Source organism: Gymnogyps californianus, chromosome 15 (genome assembly GCF_018139145.2).
Source record: "Gymnogyps californianus isolate 813 chromosome 15, ASM1813914v2, whole genome shotgun sequence".
Lineage (NCBI taxonomy): Eukaryota > Metazoa > Chordata > Aves > Accipitriformes > Cathartidae > Gymnogyps > Gymnogyps californianus.
The window spans coordinates 8940940-8955934 of record NC_059485.1 but is presented as its reverse complement, the minus strand read 5'-3'; the positions used below and the strand labels follow the sequence as shown (position 1 = coordinate 8955934).

The 14995-nt window shown below is 39.7% G+C and overlaps 1 protein-coding gene across 1 annotated transcript; it reads left to right on the top strand.

The window, feature by feature from the left end:
- Positions 1-4531: 4531 nt before the first annotated feature.
- Positions 4532-14758, top strand: LOC127022456 (putative short-chain dehydrogenase/reductase family 42E member 2). Its single transcript, XM_050906059.1, has 11 exons — positions 4532-4873; positions 5406-5501; positions 6498-6555; positions 7201-7319; positions 8276-8351; positions 9812-9894; positions 11133-11270; positions 12307-12372; positions 13041-13104; positions 13815-13888; positions 14510-14758. The coding sequence occupies exons 1-11, from the start codon at positions 4532-4534 to the stop codon at positions 14756-14758; spliced, it is 1365 nt and encodes a 454-aa protein (XP_050762016.1).
- Positions 14759-14995: the final 237 nt, after the last annotated feature.

The following is a 14995-nucleotide window of genomic DNA, read 5'->3' as shown; positions in this document are numbered from 1 at the left end:
ATGATGACGTCTCTTTGATCTCATTAAAAACAAAAAAAAACCCACAAAAGTGAAAACACAGGACACATCAGGAAATGTTCCCAAAGAACAACGCAGTGTCACAAAATCAAAGGAGTTCACCGCTAGCGGGTGCAGGAATAGTTTTAATGGATCTCATTAACTGATTGCTTCCTTCTGAGAATGATTTTCTAAAAATGATAATTCAGGAGGGTAAGAAATTGGAAGAAGAGGGGCCATTGTAGGACTGCAGTGCTGTAACAAGTCCAGTAGCTCCAATGAAGAAAAGGTTGAGTAAACAATTCCTCTGATGAAGCTGCTGCTACAGCTACTGTATGTTAGTATGAGGAATTATGAAGACCTGGGAAATAGTACCAAAAATATGAAAAGTAAATATTTATAAGTAACAGGTGATGAGAGGACTGAAAGACATATTTATGTAAAAGTTTTACTGTTCAAAAGCTTTGTAAAAATGTAATAAATAACATGATGTGTGTTTGTAAATCAAATAATATCCTTTCAATGCAATAATAAATAATAACTGAACCAAATACTGTTTTTAAGGAGCCTGTGGGAAGGGGGAGGGGGGGCACATGAGACCTTGGAGTTCAGCAAGCGGTTACTGCTACCTTGCCTTGTAAGTGAAGCCAAGTCATGCTATCTGTAATCCTGTACCAGTGCTGGCACGCTCTGTTCGCTCAGCGAATTGCCATTTCAGGGTGAGCAGGCAAGCCAAGCACTGAGACCTGAGTGAGGATCCAACCTCTCTCTTTCCCCCCTTCTTAAGACTTACGGTAGTTGCTTCTTGGGTGGATTGTACTACCTGAGCCACACGTGCTATGTGTGTACTACATGTGCACATACCATGTGTAGCCCAGATGAATTTTCATAAGATTACCTGTCGCAAGGATTTTCTCAGGGACCAGCTTTGCTCTCACCAGGGAGCAGCTGCTCCTTCTCTTGCACCCCACATGGATCAGGAGAGCTGAACTTGCCAGGGTGGGTCACAGAAGAGAGTGACAGAAAAGCTCTGCCATCTGATTATCTCCAATCTGTATTTATCGTGCCTTTGTGTTAGCATTTTACAGGATTTTTAAGACCAGTAAGTTTATGGAGACTCTTCCGTTGTATCTTTAAATTTACAGGGTACACAGGACAGCTTACAGCAACCCTACAAGAATAAAACGTTCTAGGTAAAAGACGACGCACAGTGACAGGAAAATGTGTGAGTAACCACAATTGCCACTGCAGCTTATGTGAGCAAAGATTTGTTTCACTCTTTTTTTCTTTTCTTTAAACAAATAGTTCTGTGTGCAGTGAAAGCAGTAAAGCCTGGCCTCTTACGGATTTGCATTCGGAGATTGTCCTTGTCCATACAAACTGAGCTCACACTGTCCATCTTCCCTTCGCAGGGGCACTGCTCAGCCCTCTCTCCTTTTCCTGCTACCTATTGTCAGGAAACTTAAAGAAACTCAGTATATATGAGACCTTTATCCACGTTTGGTTAAAACCGGTTAAGGTCACAATTTATCAATACAGCAGTGCAGCTGACTGACAGACAAGCAAGCACTGCAGGAGGTACTGCGTAAGCCTTGTTTCTCTAGAAATGCAGAATAGAAAACCACAAGTGTAAAATTACTTCCCAGTGTGCGTATTTTAACTACATGCAAACATTTAATTTGCTTTAAATTAGCTATTTATGAATCTTTCATATATTGCTTTTATTAGGCTAATAGCTCAGCACTGCATCCCAGATTACACCAACACTTTTCCGAAGAGACGTCGGGCAGTTGAGTGCAGCCCAGTGAGAAGTACAGGCTGTGGCTTTTTTTTGGATACTCCTCAGTAAGGACTAACCGAGGAATTTGCTGGCTTTGTGGTTGCAAGTCCCCGTGGAGTCCCACCATTCCAGTCCTGTAATGCCAAACCTCTGATGTGTTACTTCAGGTAAGATGCTTTTTACATCACTGTTATAACAGTACTGATTAATAATAACTGGTTTCATTCAATTGATTTATCATTATTACAAATCCAGTATTTGAAGTTTTAAGACAACTTTTACTATCAGTTTGGAATAGCCAGCTGTCTCATTTCTGTTGGTCTTTACTGAGTCTTAGTTTAAGCTGGCTATTGTTCGAGTTACTTTTGCTCTAACATAATTGCAAGTGTGTCTTTAAATGATTAAAATTTAATATGAACATTCAGACATGACACAGCTATAACGGAAGAGGTAAACACGTTCAAAGCTTACTTTTTGCCTGGAATGGGTGACTCTGAAATTCTGCAACTCGTGACCTCCGAGTCCTTTCACATTCCTCTGAGGCACCTTTCACATTCCTCTGACACGAGTGACCACCGAGCTGAACAGAGACCCACTGCCGGCTCAGGAGGGCAGGGACCTTAGCGCCTATTTGTTTATGATTATGTTTCCTCTTTGGGGATTCCAGCTGTTTTGCAGGTGTTTCAGATGCTCTGCATCTCTCTGAGCCATGTCCTGCCACGACTATCCAACCGGTAATCAAGAGATGGTGTGTTTTTCCTGAACAACCTGTTCAACAGGTATCTCAGTGTGGATGGAGCCCTAGCTACCGACAGGATGCTTTCGTGTGGTGGTCGCGGCAGTATGAAGACACATGGAGGTAAGAGCCACCATAGGATGCTATGGGAACCCAGGAATGCTGGGGGCTCCCAAAGACGCTGTGGGGTGAGCAGAATCCTAGGGATGCTGTGGGATTCCAAAGGTGCTGCAAAATGAGTGGGACACAGGGGTGCTGTGGTACCACAGGAGGGCTGTGGGACGAGCGGGAACCTAGGGGGGCTGTGGGAGCCCAAGGGGGGCTGCGGGCGCCTGGGAGTGCGGTGGGATGCCAGAGATGCTGCGGGATGAGCGGGACCCGGGAGGTGCTGCGGGACTCCAAGGAGCCCGGTGCGGCCCCATGTGCGGGGCCACCCGGCCCCGCTCCGCCTGCCCGGCGCCGCGGGCGGCAGGGGCCGCCGCTCGGGGACCCGCCGGGGCCGCACGGGCCCCCGCGCGCCGCGCCCGCACCTCGCGGCGGGGGATGGCGGCGGGGCGGCGGCGGAGGTGAGCGCCCGGCCGGGACACGTCCCCTGCGGTGCGACGGTACCTGCCGGTGCCGCTGCCCGCGCCTCGGCCCGGCCGCACTCCGCAGCCGCGCACCGCCGCCGCCGCCTGCAGGCACCCGCCGAGCGGGGCGGGGGGCAACAGCCCCAACGGCCGCTCCCCGCTGGCGGGGCCGGGCCGGGCCGGGCCGGCGGTGAGGAGCCCTGAGGCCGCTGACCGGAGCACGCGTTTCCTTGGCGCCCGGCCCCGCGTTCCCCTGGCAGCGGGCTTTCCCTGGCAAATTTGCAAGTGAGATGCAGAGAATACCTGCAGGAGCTCGGGTGACTTTTAATCTTTCATTGCGGCACAGGGAAGGGATGCGGGTAACTAAGGAAATCGGTAACTACAGCCTCCAAAATGCCCTGTCTGTCAGTGATGAACCCTTGACCATTGCATAGATGGGAAAGAACCTCCACGTTTCAGAAATAAATGATTCACTATTACTTTTTTCTTAATGTACTCATTGACCCTTTCTGTCACATAGCAATTATTTTATTCTAGTTCCCCTCGAAAGTGAGGGATTTGATAGCCTTGTTCTCTGATACACCTTCTAAAGATATAAAGTAAGTGTCAGGCATTCCTCTTTCCTTCTGAAATCCTCATGTATCTCAACTCCATCACTGCCAATGATAAAACCACAGTGTATTCTTAATTTACATTCAGCTGCTGCTACTTAGAAAGGTGTTGAAAACACGACTTGACTCAAAAGTCTGTCTTTGTGATAAACCAGGGCCAAGTGAAAGAAGCCTTAAAGATTTCTTTTGCTCTAGGGGACATTTTGTTCTGCTGCTGTTCTGCTTGGCCCTGCTTGCTTGTTTTTTAAGCACAGAAACTTAAATGCAATTTGTTCATCTTTAGAGTTTTCCTGACAGTTCAAGATTTCAAATTCAGGTATGGCCGCCCATCACATCTGACCCCTAAAGGCCATCTTTGAGCTTCTGACATAGACCAGAATGAATTGAACTAAGACCAGGAGACGCATTTCACATAGGCAGCAATTCCTCTTCTGCTATCAAAAAATTCTGGTCTGTACCGTTATTCTAATTTTGACCCATTTGTGGAAAACACTTGAATTCATGTTCTCTGCGTTAGGGAAATTTTTTTTTTTTTAGTTTTTCCTTTATTATTCTGGATACCATTTGCAAATAAATATTTAGTCCAAAACATGCAACCTTTGTTATTTGTTTTCAGGATGGTGTTTTTAATATAGTATAGAGGCATTTTAAATGTTTGTAAAATGTGAAAATGACAATTAAACTCTTAAACAATCTAAGCAGAAAATTTAAATGGGTCTTTTAAAATAAATCTTTGAAATCTGGAAATTTTGTAGCTAGTGTTTTGCTTTTGTCTTTATCTCTCTTAAACAGGTTGCATTAAAGTAAAACTCTGCTGCTGTGAATAGAGCTTGTTAACATGAAACTCACTGGAATCGTCTGCATCCAGGAGCGCTATGGAGCACTTTTCAACATGGAGGAGAAGTTGTTACATGTGTCTGGTAATAGAAGGCAGTATTTCACTGACAGAAAACTTATACTGAGTGGGGTTGCAACACCCTGGCACCAAACCTCTAACTCTAAAGTGAACGGAAATGCTGGAGCGCTGAATGAAAAAAGTATGAGAGCAGTGGTGACAGGAGGCGGAGGCTACTTTGGATACAAGCTGGGATGTGCTCTTGCCAACGCAGGAGCTTCTGTTGTTCTGTATGACATACACAAGCCTATCTGGGAAATTCCCAATGGAGTAGTGTGTATCCAGGTATGATAAGCCATATTTTCACAACAGTCAAAGTTAGTTCATTTGCCTTGTCCATAATGTCTTACTAGTTTTCACAGAATCCAAATACCTAATTGCAAATCAGTGTAAATTTCAATAACCTTTTTAACTGTGTGAATATCCCACATGATTTTTGGTCACCTGATTTTAGTATATCTGAAATAAGGAAAACAATGAAACCTGTAACGCGTAGCACAGAGTACCCGCTTCACCTCCTGACTCTGAAGTACTCCTCGGGACCCAGTCACTGCCCTCATCTGTGCCTTAGTTTAATCACCTGTAGAATGAACACAGGGGTATTATGAGGCTTAATGAATGTTTTTAAAGTCCTTTGAGTTCCATGGAAGAGAAGTATCATTATCAGCAAGTACCAAAATGGGCCTAGTTTTCAGTCCCAGGACATACAGTAAGTACAATTATATATATGCATTCCCTCTGTGCTACTCCACTATATGACAAATGCTAACCTGCAGCTTTGATTTCAAGTCTAAATATCTTTTCTAATGTATTACAGGCAGATGTCAGGGATTACGATGCCGTATTTGCAGCCTGTGAAGGGGCTGACTGTGTGTTTCATGTAGCTTCATATGGAATGTCAGGAAGAGAGCAAGTGAGTCCAAATAGTTTTTTTTTCTGTGCGACTGCCCACACTGAGGATGAGAGACTTCATGCTGTAACACTGCATGTTAAATTTTATCTCTTCAAATTATCCTGAGAGCCCGAATCCATGTCTATGCTGTTTTGGTAAATTGCCTTGTGCAAACTGGTGTGCTAGCTGCAAGCAGTCTGCTTACAGTACTGTTTTCCTAATTGTGAAATGATTTCCTCCCCATTAGAGGCTCTACCAGCACCCTGGGAGGGCTTTTGAGTTGAAAACGGCATTGAAGAGTTCTGAAATAGTGTGAGGACAAAAGGAAAGACAAGGGAGGCTGGTTCCCTCCAAAACCCTGATTCTTCCCTAAACCTTTCACATGGAACTCCTAGGTGTAAGGTCACTGGGGGGAATAAAACCTGAACTAAATTATAAATTATTTTATATAACTAAATTATAACAACGGCTGTATTTCAAGTCTTAATTGTTTGCCATTGGGTAAAAAGCTGTAAGGATGTACTTGATGTAGGAGTCTGAGCCACAATTTTTATGATTAGAGTTACAAACACACACACCCCCTTTCTTACCTTATTTAATAAAAGGAGTTTCAGTAACTACGTTAGCTGGATAGAATAGCTCATTCAAAGATGTTTGCAATTGAGCAATGCATACTTGGAATTGCTCTGAGTAGAGGCAACTGGTCACTGAAGTGCTGCTGAAACATGGATATTTAACATATTGCTGCAAGATGTATAATAACTGGGAATGTATGTTTAGAAGCACCGTGATTCTCTTTGCTTCAAGCAGGCTAGTCTGTAAAAATACAAGAAAAATACAGGCATAGTTTAAAAATAATGATTTGACTTCTTGAAGTCTGAAACAGCAGTCTAAATGATCTTTTTTATAATCAAAGCACTGAACTCATTACCTTTATTTGGGGACATTTATAACATCCCCCTATTGAATTTAAAACGTATTGTTATTAAAAAATGCACAATTTCTTTATTTTCCTAGTTGCACAGAGAAGAGATTGAAACAGTAAACATTCATGGAACAAGATTCATCATTGATGGTATGTAGCTAACCTTGCCATTGGGTGTTAGTATAGCATATCAAAATATTACACCACTTAGAAAAAGCCAGTTGGCTTTTTTGGCACACACAATTTTTTACCAAATACTTTACATTTTTGGCAGAAGATGAGGAAACATGTCATTGGTCTTTTTTATGCTTGATTCCATTATAGGGTGTGATACAAGAGCCAGCACTGTAGTTCAACTACTTCAGCTTTTCATAACCATGTCTGACCTGATGTCAGAATCCATATCCATGTACGGAGTTAACTATTTCCATGTGTATTTTGTAGCAGTAAACCTCGTTGCTATCTAATAGTTTGTGCACAGGTCGTGGGCAGCCCTTGAAGCAGATGGCCGCCTGGCCACCTGCCTGGCTAGAGCTGAAGCCCATCTCAGCAGGCTGCTAGCAGCCCTCCCAGAGGCATAGTCTTAGCTTGCAGCACCCAAATCAGGATGTGCCAGGTTATAAAGCCCTTGGTTCTATGCTGATGTCTTCCCTTTAAATACGCTTTGCATTTTAAATCACCCAATCACAAAATGGAAGGATTTGAAGATTTGACAGTTTCTCAGAAAAAGGTCGTACAAACTTTTTTTCCATATTCATTTTCCACTAAACTAATTTACTTTATACGTTGCCGCAGCCTGCAAACAAAGGAACATCGCTAGACTGATATACACCAGTACAGTAAATGTGGTGTTTGGAGGGCTCCCTATTGAAGACGGTGATGAGGAAACTGTGCCATATTTTCCAATCGAAAAGGTACTTTGGTTGTATTATATTTTCAAGCTTCCTCTTCGTTTACTTTCTTGTTTCTGAAAAACCTGGACTTTTTAAGGCCATGTTTTGCCTGATGCCAGAATCCAGGTACAAGAAAGAAAACTCTTTACACTCTTTATAGATGCTATTCACAACCTTGACACATCAGTTTTATGTACTTTGCAGTATATGTTTCTTTGTTTCCTATCAAGGCCTTGATTTTGGAAAATAACTCATACAGTGTCCCATTAACATTAATGAAATTCCACCTGGACATAGGGATTGTGTTATATGGCTTGGTGCCTCTTTAGCCATTTATTATTTATATGATTTTTCTGTTTCTCCCTTATTGAAAATGACATATATTCAATGTAGAGCTGATATGGAAAAGCAGCCTATTTTTATATGGTTTTATTGCATTTAATTAAAAAGGAGAAAGCAATTCTGGGTGCTTTGCATATGCGGTTGGTTTTTGTGTCCCTCCTCTCTCCATCAAGTACTCACATTCTTTCAAGAAGTAGAGATGGATAGAGAAAATATTGAATAATATTTTGAAGAATATATCAAATAATATTTTCTCTGGGACAGTGCCACAAGAAAGTGAACAGGATAATTCAGACCAATTGTAATGTCTTCAAAACTTGGCTTTTGACTTTTCTGTTACCTGAAAAAGAAATCCAGATTACAAAGGAGCGATCGATTACATTCTTGGCAGCATTCAAAGCATACATGTATTTATTGCTTCTCAAATGTGCTGAAATTAATTAACCGGATTTGCATAAACAAAAATGCTTGCTTACCTTAGCAATATGCATGTTTTATCCTACACTGATACCCCACGGCTTCTGTATTTTGAGGTACTTGTTGCCATCTGGTAAGTAAAAACTAGCGAAGAAGAGATGCCTCTCTGCCCTGTCATTTCAAGAACAGATGAAAATGTATTTGCTTTTTCTCTGTAGCATGTTGATCATTATTCCAGAACCAAATCAATTGCAGAACAAATGGTACTAGCAGCTAATGGAACTCCACTAGCAGGTACTTTTGTCTTAGCATGAATTCATAGTAGAATTTACTCCTCCTCTTCTTGTTCCTCGCTAACATCCTGTATCCTGTATCAGTCCTTAGTAGACAAGATTGTCCAGCAATTATGAAATCAAGTTATCTACCCCCTCTCACAAACTAAAAGATTTTCACTTAAAAATCGCTTTTAATTGTTTTAAGTTCCCACAGTGTCCGTAAAAGGTTTTAGCATGGTAGCAGTGAGTTCAGTATGTTAATGGAAAAGATGAAGACAGCTGTAAATTAAACAAAAACAAGTGTTTCATGGCACTGTATTATGCAACATAAGTAAAACATGAATGCTGATTAAATTGTTACACCCCCCCGCCCCCGAGTTATATATTAAAATCTGAAGAAGCCACCTGATACTACAGCCTGGAATTATTTATTAGTGCTTCCCAAAGTTTTCCATGTTGAGGAAGCCAGTTATACGCTTGAATACTTAAGCTCACCTGTGAGATACTATTAACTGCCAGTGCAAAACAAATTAATGTAAAGTGCAACATGACTCTATGTGACTGAGTGATACTGAGCTAAATTTAGCTGTAGACAACTTACACAAAAGACTCTCTTCACTTTGCACTTGCAGAGGGCTATAAAGAGACATAAAGTCATTGATGGACATTCCATCCCAATAGAATTATTTTGTTTAAAAAATAAAGGGTTTTTTCCTTATTTCATTAGCAGCTCTTTACATCAAAGACCCTCTTAATTTTAGGAGCAATACACAGTTCTGCATTTGTCAATGAAATTAGAACCAGTCAGTGTTCCAAACATCCCATTTTGATCCTGTGCCATAGCAGGATTGAGTATTTTGCATGTTTTCAAGTACTATTATTAAGAACAGTTATTAGCAGATGATGAACCAGCGAACTGATATACTTGGGAAGTGATCGGATTTTTATGATGGTCCTTACTTTCTCCCACTGAAATTATCCAGAGCTTCTACAGCAGTTCTAGTGGGAGCTGGCTGTGCCTACTGTTGAGAACCTTTCAGCTCTATCTTGTACTGCTAGCAAGTCACTGTTTCCCATCAATAATTTTGTATGAGATTAGTTGGTTTCATTCCACTTTCCTACCAATAACTTGCTCACTTCAGCAAACTCATCACCACAGTTGGCACATTCCTTCACTGCTTTGGAACAGAAACAAAGGACTGGTTAGAAAGAGGTTTTGAAATATCTGGTAATTTCTAGGAATCCAGCTATGCTGGCAGGACTTCTCTGAATCTTATCTTGCTCTTTTGCATGTTCTGATTCTGCCAGCTTAATATCCAACTACTAAGTCAACACCTTTTGGTATGTATTATTTTTTAAGATGGTGAAGTTAATTTATTTCAGAGTAAGTTCTGCTACCACAGGCTTTGGTTCATACAAAGAAAGACATAACGTAGTCATGTGAAAGTCAATTAAGAATGGTCTTATCAATTCTTCTAGGAGGTGGAAGACTCTATACGTGTGTTCTTCGCCCACCAGGAATCTATGGACCAGAAGAGCAAAGACACTTGCCAAGGCTAGCAGTATGTATTTTAATTTTTTAATCAGCAGAATTTTCTATGATCTACAACAGCATCACTTATTTGTGGTATAAATAACTGACCTTCTTATTGGGCAGCAATTCAACAATTCAATTGTCTGCTGAGGATATTATAACTTTTGTTAACAGGCACTAAATTATATCTGTAAAGAATGTATAGTACATTAAAAAAGCCTTTTTTTGAAATACAAACACATGTAAGTCCAGCTTTATAATTTAATGCTTACTGTAAGATTCAGGCCAATCTATGATATTTCAAATGTCTATTTGCATGCAACTTACACCAAATAGTTTAAAATATTAATGAAAAGAGATACGGCAAAATATCTTATTTCCAGTCTCAACTATTAACAGCTTTCACTATCCAATGAAACAAGTTAGGAGTCGGAAGCACCTTCTGGTACAATAGGTTACTAAAGGGCAAACAGCTGAGGTGCTCACGTTTTGCTCCTTTTCACTTGCTGTCTTTTAAACTGTAGGACTAGTTCAGTGGTTAGAATATGATCCCTGTAGAATTATATGAGTCAGTTATTTTAAAAGCATCAGTACAATATAAAGTTATGCACTGCTTTGAGGAACAAATAGATTCAAGCTTACCACATAATAAAAATTTTTGTTTTGTGGCTGAGGTAGGGAATTGTATTGAAGTCAGCCAAAATATACTTTGACATCTTCTAAATAAAATAATTTTTAAGAATGGCAAATGTCATTTTAGTTAAACCTGAGAGATTTGCTTTAGCCCTTGAAAAAAATATAGGTTTTTTTAATTTCCATTTAAGATTTTAAGCTTATTTATTATGAGCCCATTTTAAGGCATTATGCAACTGTCACATTTTGCAGTTTCTAAAATGTACCTGTGAAATGAAAAACGTGACACCTAGCTTACCTTCCATTTTTTCCCAGCCAAAGCTATTTGTTAAATTTGATCCAATTCTGTGAATACTTTTGATCCATTCACAACTGTATCTTACCTTCCATACAATATTCTACTTATCCTTAGAACAGACTTGTATTTTTTGTAAATTCAGGACGTTCAATACGTTCTTCAATCCTTCCTCATGAGCAGTATTTTTAGAGCGCTCTGCACTTCTCTTGATTCTTTTTAACTGATTCATGTTTTTTTTTTTTTAAGTCCAGCTACATTTAGCTGGACAAGAAAGTGCACTGTACCTAATTTTAAAACGCATTTTGCTTTGGTTCCATGTTTGTTTATGTCTACAGAAGAATATTGAGAAAGGGCTACTTAGCTTCAAGTTTGGGGATCCTTCTGCTAAAATGAACTGGGTGCATGCAGAGAATCTTGTACAAGCTCAAATTCTAGCTGCTGAAGCTCTCACCCCTGAAAAGAACTACATAGCTGTAAGTAAACAATAAAAGCACCACAGTTTTCATTTGACAGTGGATCCTGCCACTGTACCCTGTGCAGTGTAGTAACTACTGTAGTCGCAGTAATTAATGTTATTGCCCATTAGCTTATGTTGTTGTCTGTCTTTTTAGTCGACAAATGTGCTATGAACAGTGTGGGACCTGGCAGCATTGGCTGTGCAGTGTGTTAAGAGTTGGAATATTCAGTTCTGTAAGAGTATCTCCATCTTTGCATTTTTGTAACATAATATTTGCCATTTCTGGAAGGTGAGCAAAGAATGTTTGCTATGTTGGAAATTAAATTGGAAGTTCAGGCAGATTTATCCCCTGTTCCCCTGTGTATAGATCCAGACTTAATGTTCTGAACTGTGATAATCAGTTCTTCCCATACCATATGCAAATAAAAGCACATTTCATTTGGGTTCATTGATTTCAAAAACAGTTGCAACTGTTTTCCTCCTTGTAAACACAGGTTTTTATTTGACCTAGAAGCACTACCCTTAAAGTATATTAGAAAGGTTTTCAAAGTAGATTAAACTACTTTTTCTAAAATCCTAAAAGCAAAAAAACCCAAACCCTAAAAGCAAAAGGGAAAGAGGTAACTTACGCCTTGGTTACACAGATGGAGTCTTACGGATTTCAATGAGTCTTAACTAGACGGAGAGCAGAACATGTCCCACCCTGTGGTGAATATGTGTTAACAGCACAAGTTAGATACGGCACCACTTCCAATGCATTTGGTAATCTCCGTATAGTCAGTATAGCCATTCTGTACAGGCACATCTGGAATAAATAATTTATACCAAGGCACGTTAATCACATAAACCACTTGTCCACCAATTTCATCGCACGTTAGTGCAACTGATTGAAGCACGCGTAGATAGTTTGTTGACTTGCATGTACATCCATGCATATTTTATATTGCTGTATTATTTTTAAGCTATTCATAAGGAGTGAGATACAGAAAAAGAAGTCAATATATATGCAGTATTATTTTTACTAACTTGTCTCTTCTCTACCTCTTTAACAGAGTGGCCAGGTGTATTTCATTAATGATGGCGAAAAATTCAACCTTTTTGAATGGTTAACTCCACTTGTACGTGCAATATATACTTTATCTTCAAATACATTAATTTCTTTGACTGTATACAACTCTGGCTTTTGTGTGCATGTTACATTTGGGATGTTTGCTTTGGGTGTAAGAGTTCCGTTCTGAATGTGGGTTTAATTCCTGCTTGAAGTTCAGTGTGATTAGCGCTGTAACAAAGCCTACCTAAAATACTACATTAAAGCAACTGTCTCCACTGAGACCAAAGGACCATCTAAACCAGCACCCTCTTTTGAGTTGCCATTGTCTTCATTTCTTGGGCATGCATCTGTTAACGGTGGCTATTTTGGGTGGACAGAAAATATAAATCCTAATTATTAATCTGTAATATACATTCTTTTCAAAAGATAATTTTATTGTTAACGATGGGCTCAAAACCATAAATATGTCACAATGTTAAATTAGGTATCAGCACACCATGACATTTTGATCAATTATTATAAACTTTTTTTTCTTAAGACTGCCACTTGAAAATTACATAGTGTCTGCATGTGACATTTAACTGGAATCCCTGAAAAATGAAAACTCAAATAATAACAGCAATGATGAATTTTTCTGTTTTATCAGTAAATATTTCCACAAATATCTTCTGTATTGAAACTTTAAAACTTGTTTGAGGTTTCTGGTTTTTTCACTGTTTTTTAAATCTCTTTCAGTTTGAAAGATTAGGTTGCAGTAAACCACGGATACGTATTCCTACTTCCTTAGTTTATGCATCAGGTAAAAATATTTTATCAACATTTCTCTTTCCTGTCCACACTACCCTCATTCGTATTTGTAATATAATGCTTTTTAATTTGCCCACAATTTTCAGTTTCATGTATAAAAATAATATGCTGTGGGCTCATCTAGCGTGCAGCAGTTAGGGTTGAAGTTCAGCTCTGTGCAGTGTATTGAAACCAGAATGATCTCTTATTTAAGTCCCACAAAAACAAGTTTTATGTAGGACTTAACAGATGTGTAACTTTGTGGAGTGAGTGGTATAAATATAAAAAGTTAAATGTAAAAATCCATGACTCCATGAAATATGCTGAAGAGTATCTCTTTCCTGCATGGGTAAATGTCTTGTTCTCCTGTATCCCATGCGCTCTCCAGAATCCACCCCCGTGTGCAGCTAAGACAGAATCCAACTTTGAGTATTTTGTTGTTACCACTTTTTTAATGAAGTCTTACAATCTTTTCACTAGACCTGTCACCAACCCTCCAAACCCTTTTCACACAAGCCCCCTAATTCAGGCTGACTGAAGTATTAAGATTAAATCCAACCCCTTGTGAGCAAGTACTCCTGTTGATGTTAGTAATGGTGCCCTGAGCCCTTAGGTACGTGATTATCCTTCACTCTCATATACAGTGCGAGATAGATAGGCCAAAATCATAATAGCATAGCAATTTAGTATTCTTACCTCAAGTAGAAATCTTTTGTTATGCAGCCATGATAATGGAATACCTTCATCTGATGCTGAAGCCATTTGTTGAACTGTCCCCACTGCTGACCAGAAATGAGGTAAAGTCTTTGTTTGTGAACTCCCCTTAATTCTCACAGGATGCATAATACATGTTAATATTGAGGTACAATTTAAGATTAAGTCACCAGAAAGTAAAATCCACCCAGTACTACTTCACCCTCCAGTTTCCAGGGCAAATGTATGTGTCATGTACGTTTTAGGCAATGTATTACGCTCATTACCATGATCTTTGAAAAGATAAGAGCTGACGCTTGCAATCTGGGAGAGGCTGCTTCAGGTCCTTCCTTCCAAGGCCCAGTATCCTGTATGGCTTTGGCTGGGCAGTTGGGCCCTAATGTCTGAAGATATTTAGGCACCCAAGAGATGGCTTTTATCTGCCTCCTTAGGTACATAAACAAGAGCACAGAACATTTTGTGGATGTTTTCAAGACTAGAGGATTCTGCTTTGCAGCTTTTACTGCTGCTTTGGACTTTCAAGATTCTCCTTTTGAGTGAACAATTTTAAAAATAATGTGACATGTCAATACAACATTGATACAATGTTGTGGTATTTTTTTTATTTTACATTTCCTTTAGCTGTGTCTTTGCTACCGTTTACAGACTTTGTTCCAATTTCCTATGTATTGATATCTTTCTATGTTAACTCTTTTGCCCTATAGGTACAGAACATTTCTATAACTCATACATTTCGAATAGACAAGGCACGGAGTCAGCTGGGGTACAGCCCAGAGAAGTTTGCATTTGCTGATTCCGTGGACCATTACATTAAAACAAGACCAGAAGCCCAGAATCATCACATCTTCCTCAAAGTTTTGCTTTCTTTAATTGTTAGTTTAAGTTTGATCTTTCTTTCTTTAAGATTTGATGGCCTTTCAGTTTTGCATTTTTTTAAAGAAACACAACAGTGACTTGCATAAACTGCACGTACTCAGTCACAGTACTGCTACCTGGATCATTCTAATCTCCACAATAGTTACTGGCCCCAATGCAATAAACAGGCAGTTATTTTTAGATTTAAAAACAAAATTGTAACCTACCAGTAGCTGTACTTGAGAAATCAAAATACAGTAAACAAGTATGGCCAAATCACTGAAACACACTGGTGTCAAGATTGTTGCATCTGTTTATTTCACACCAAAAAACCA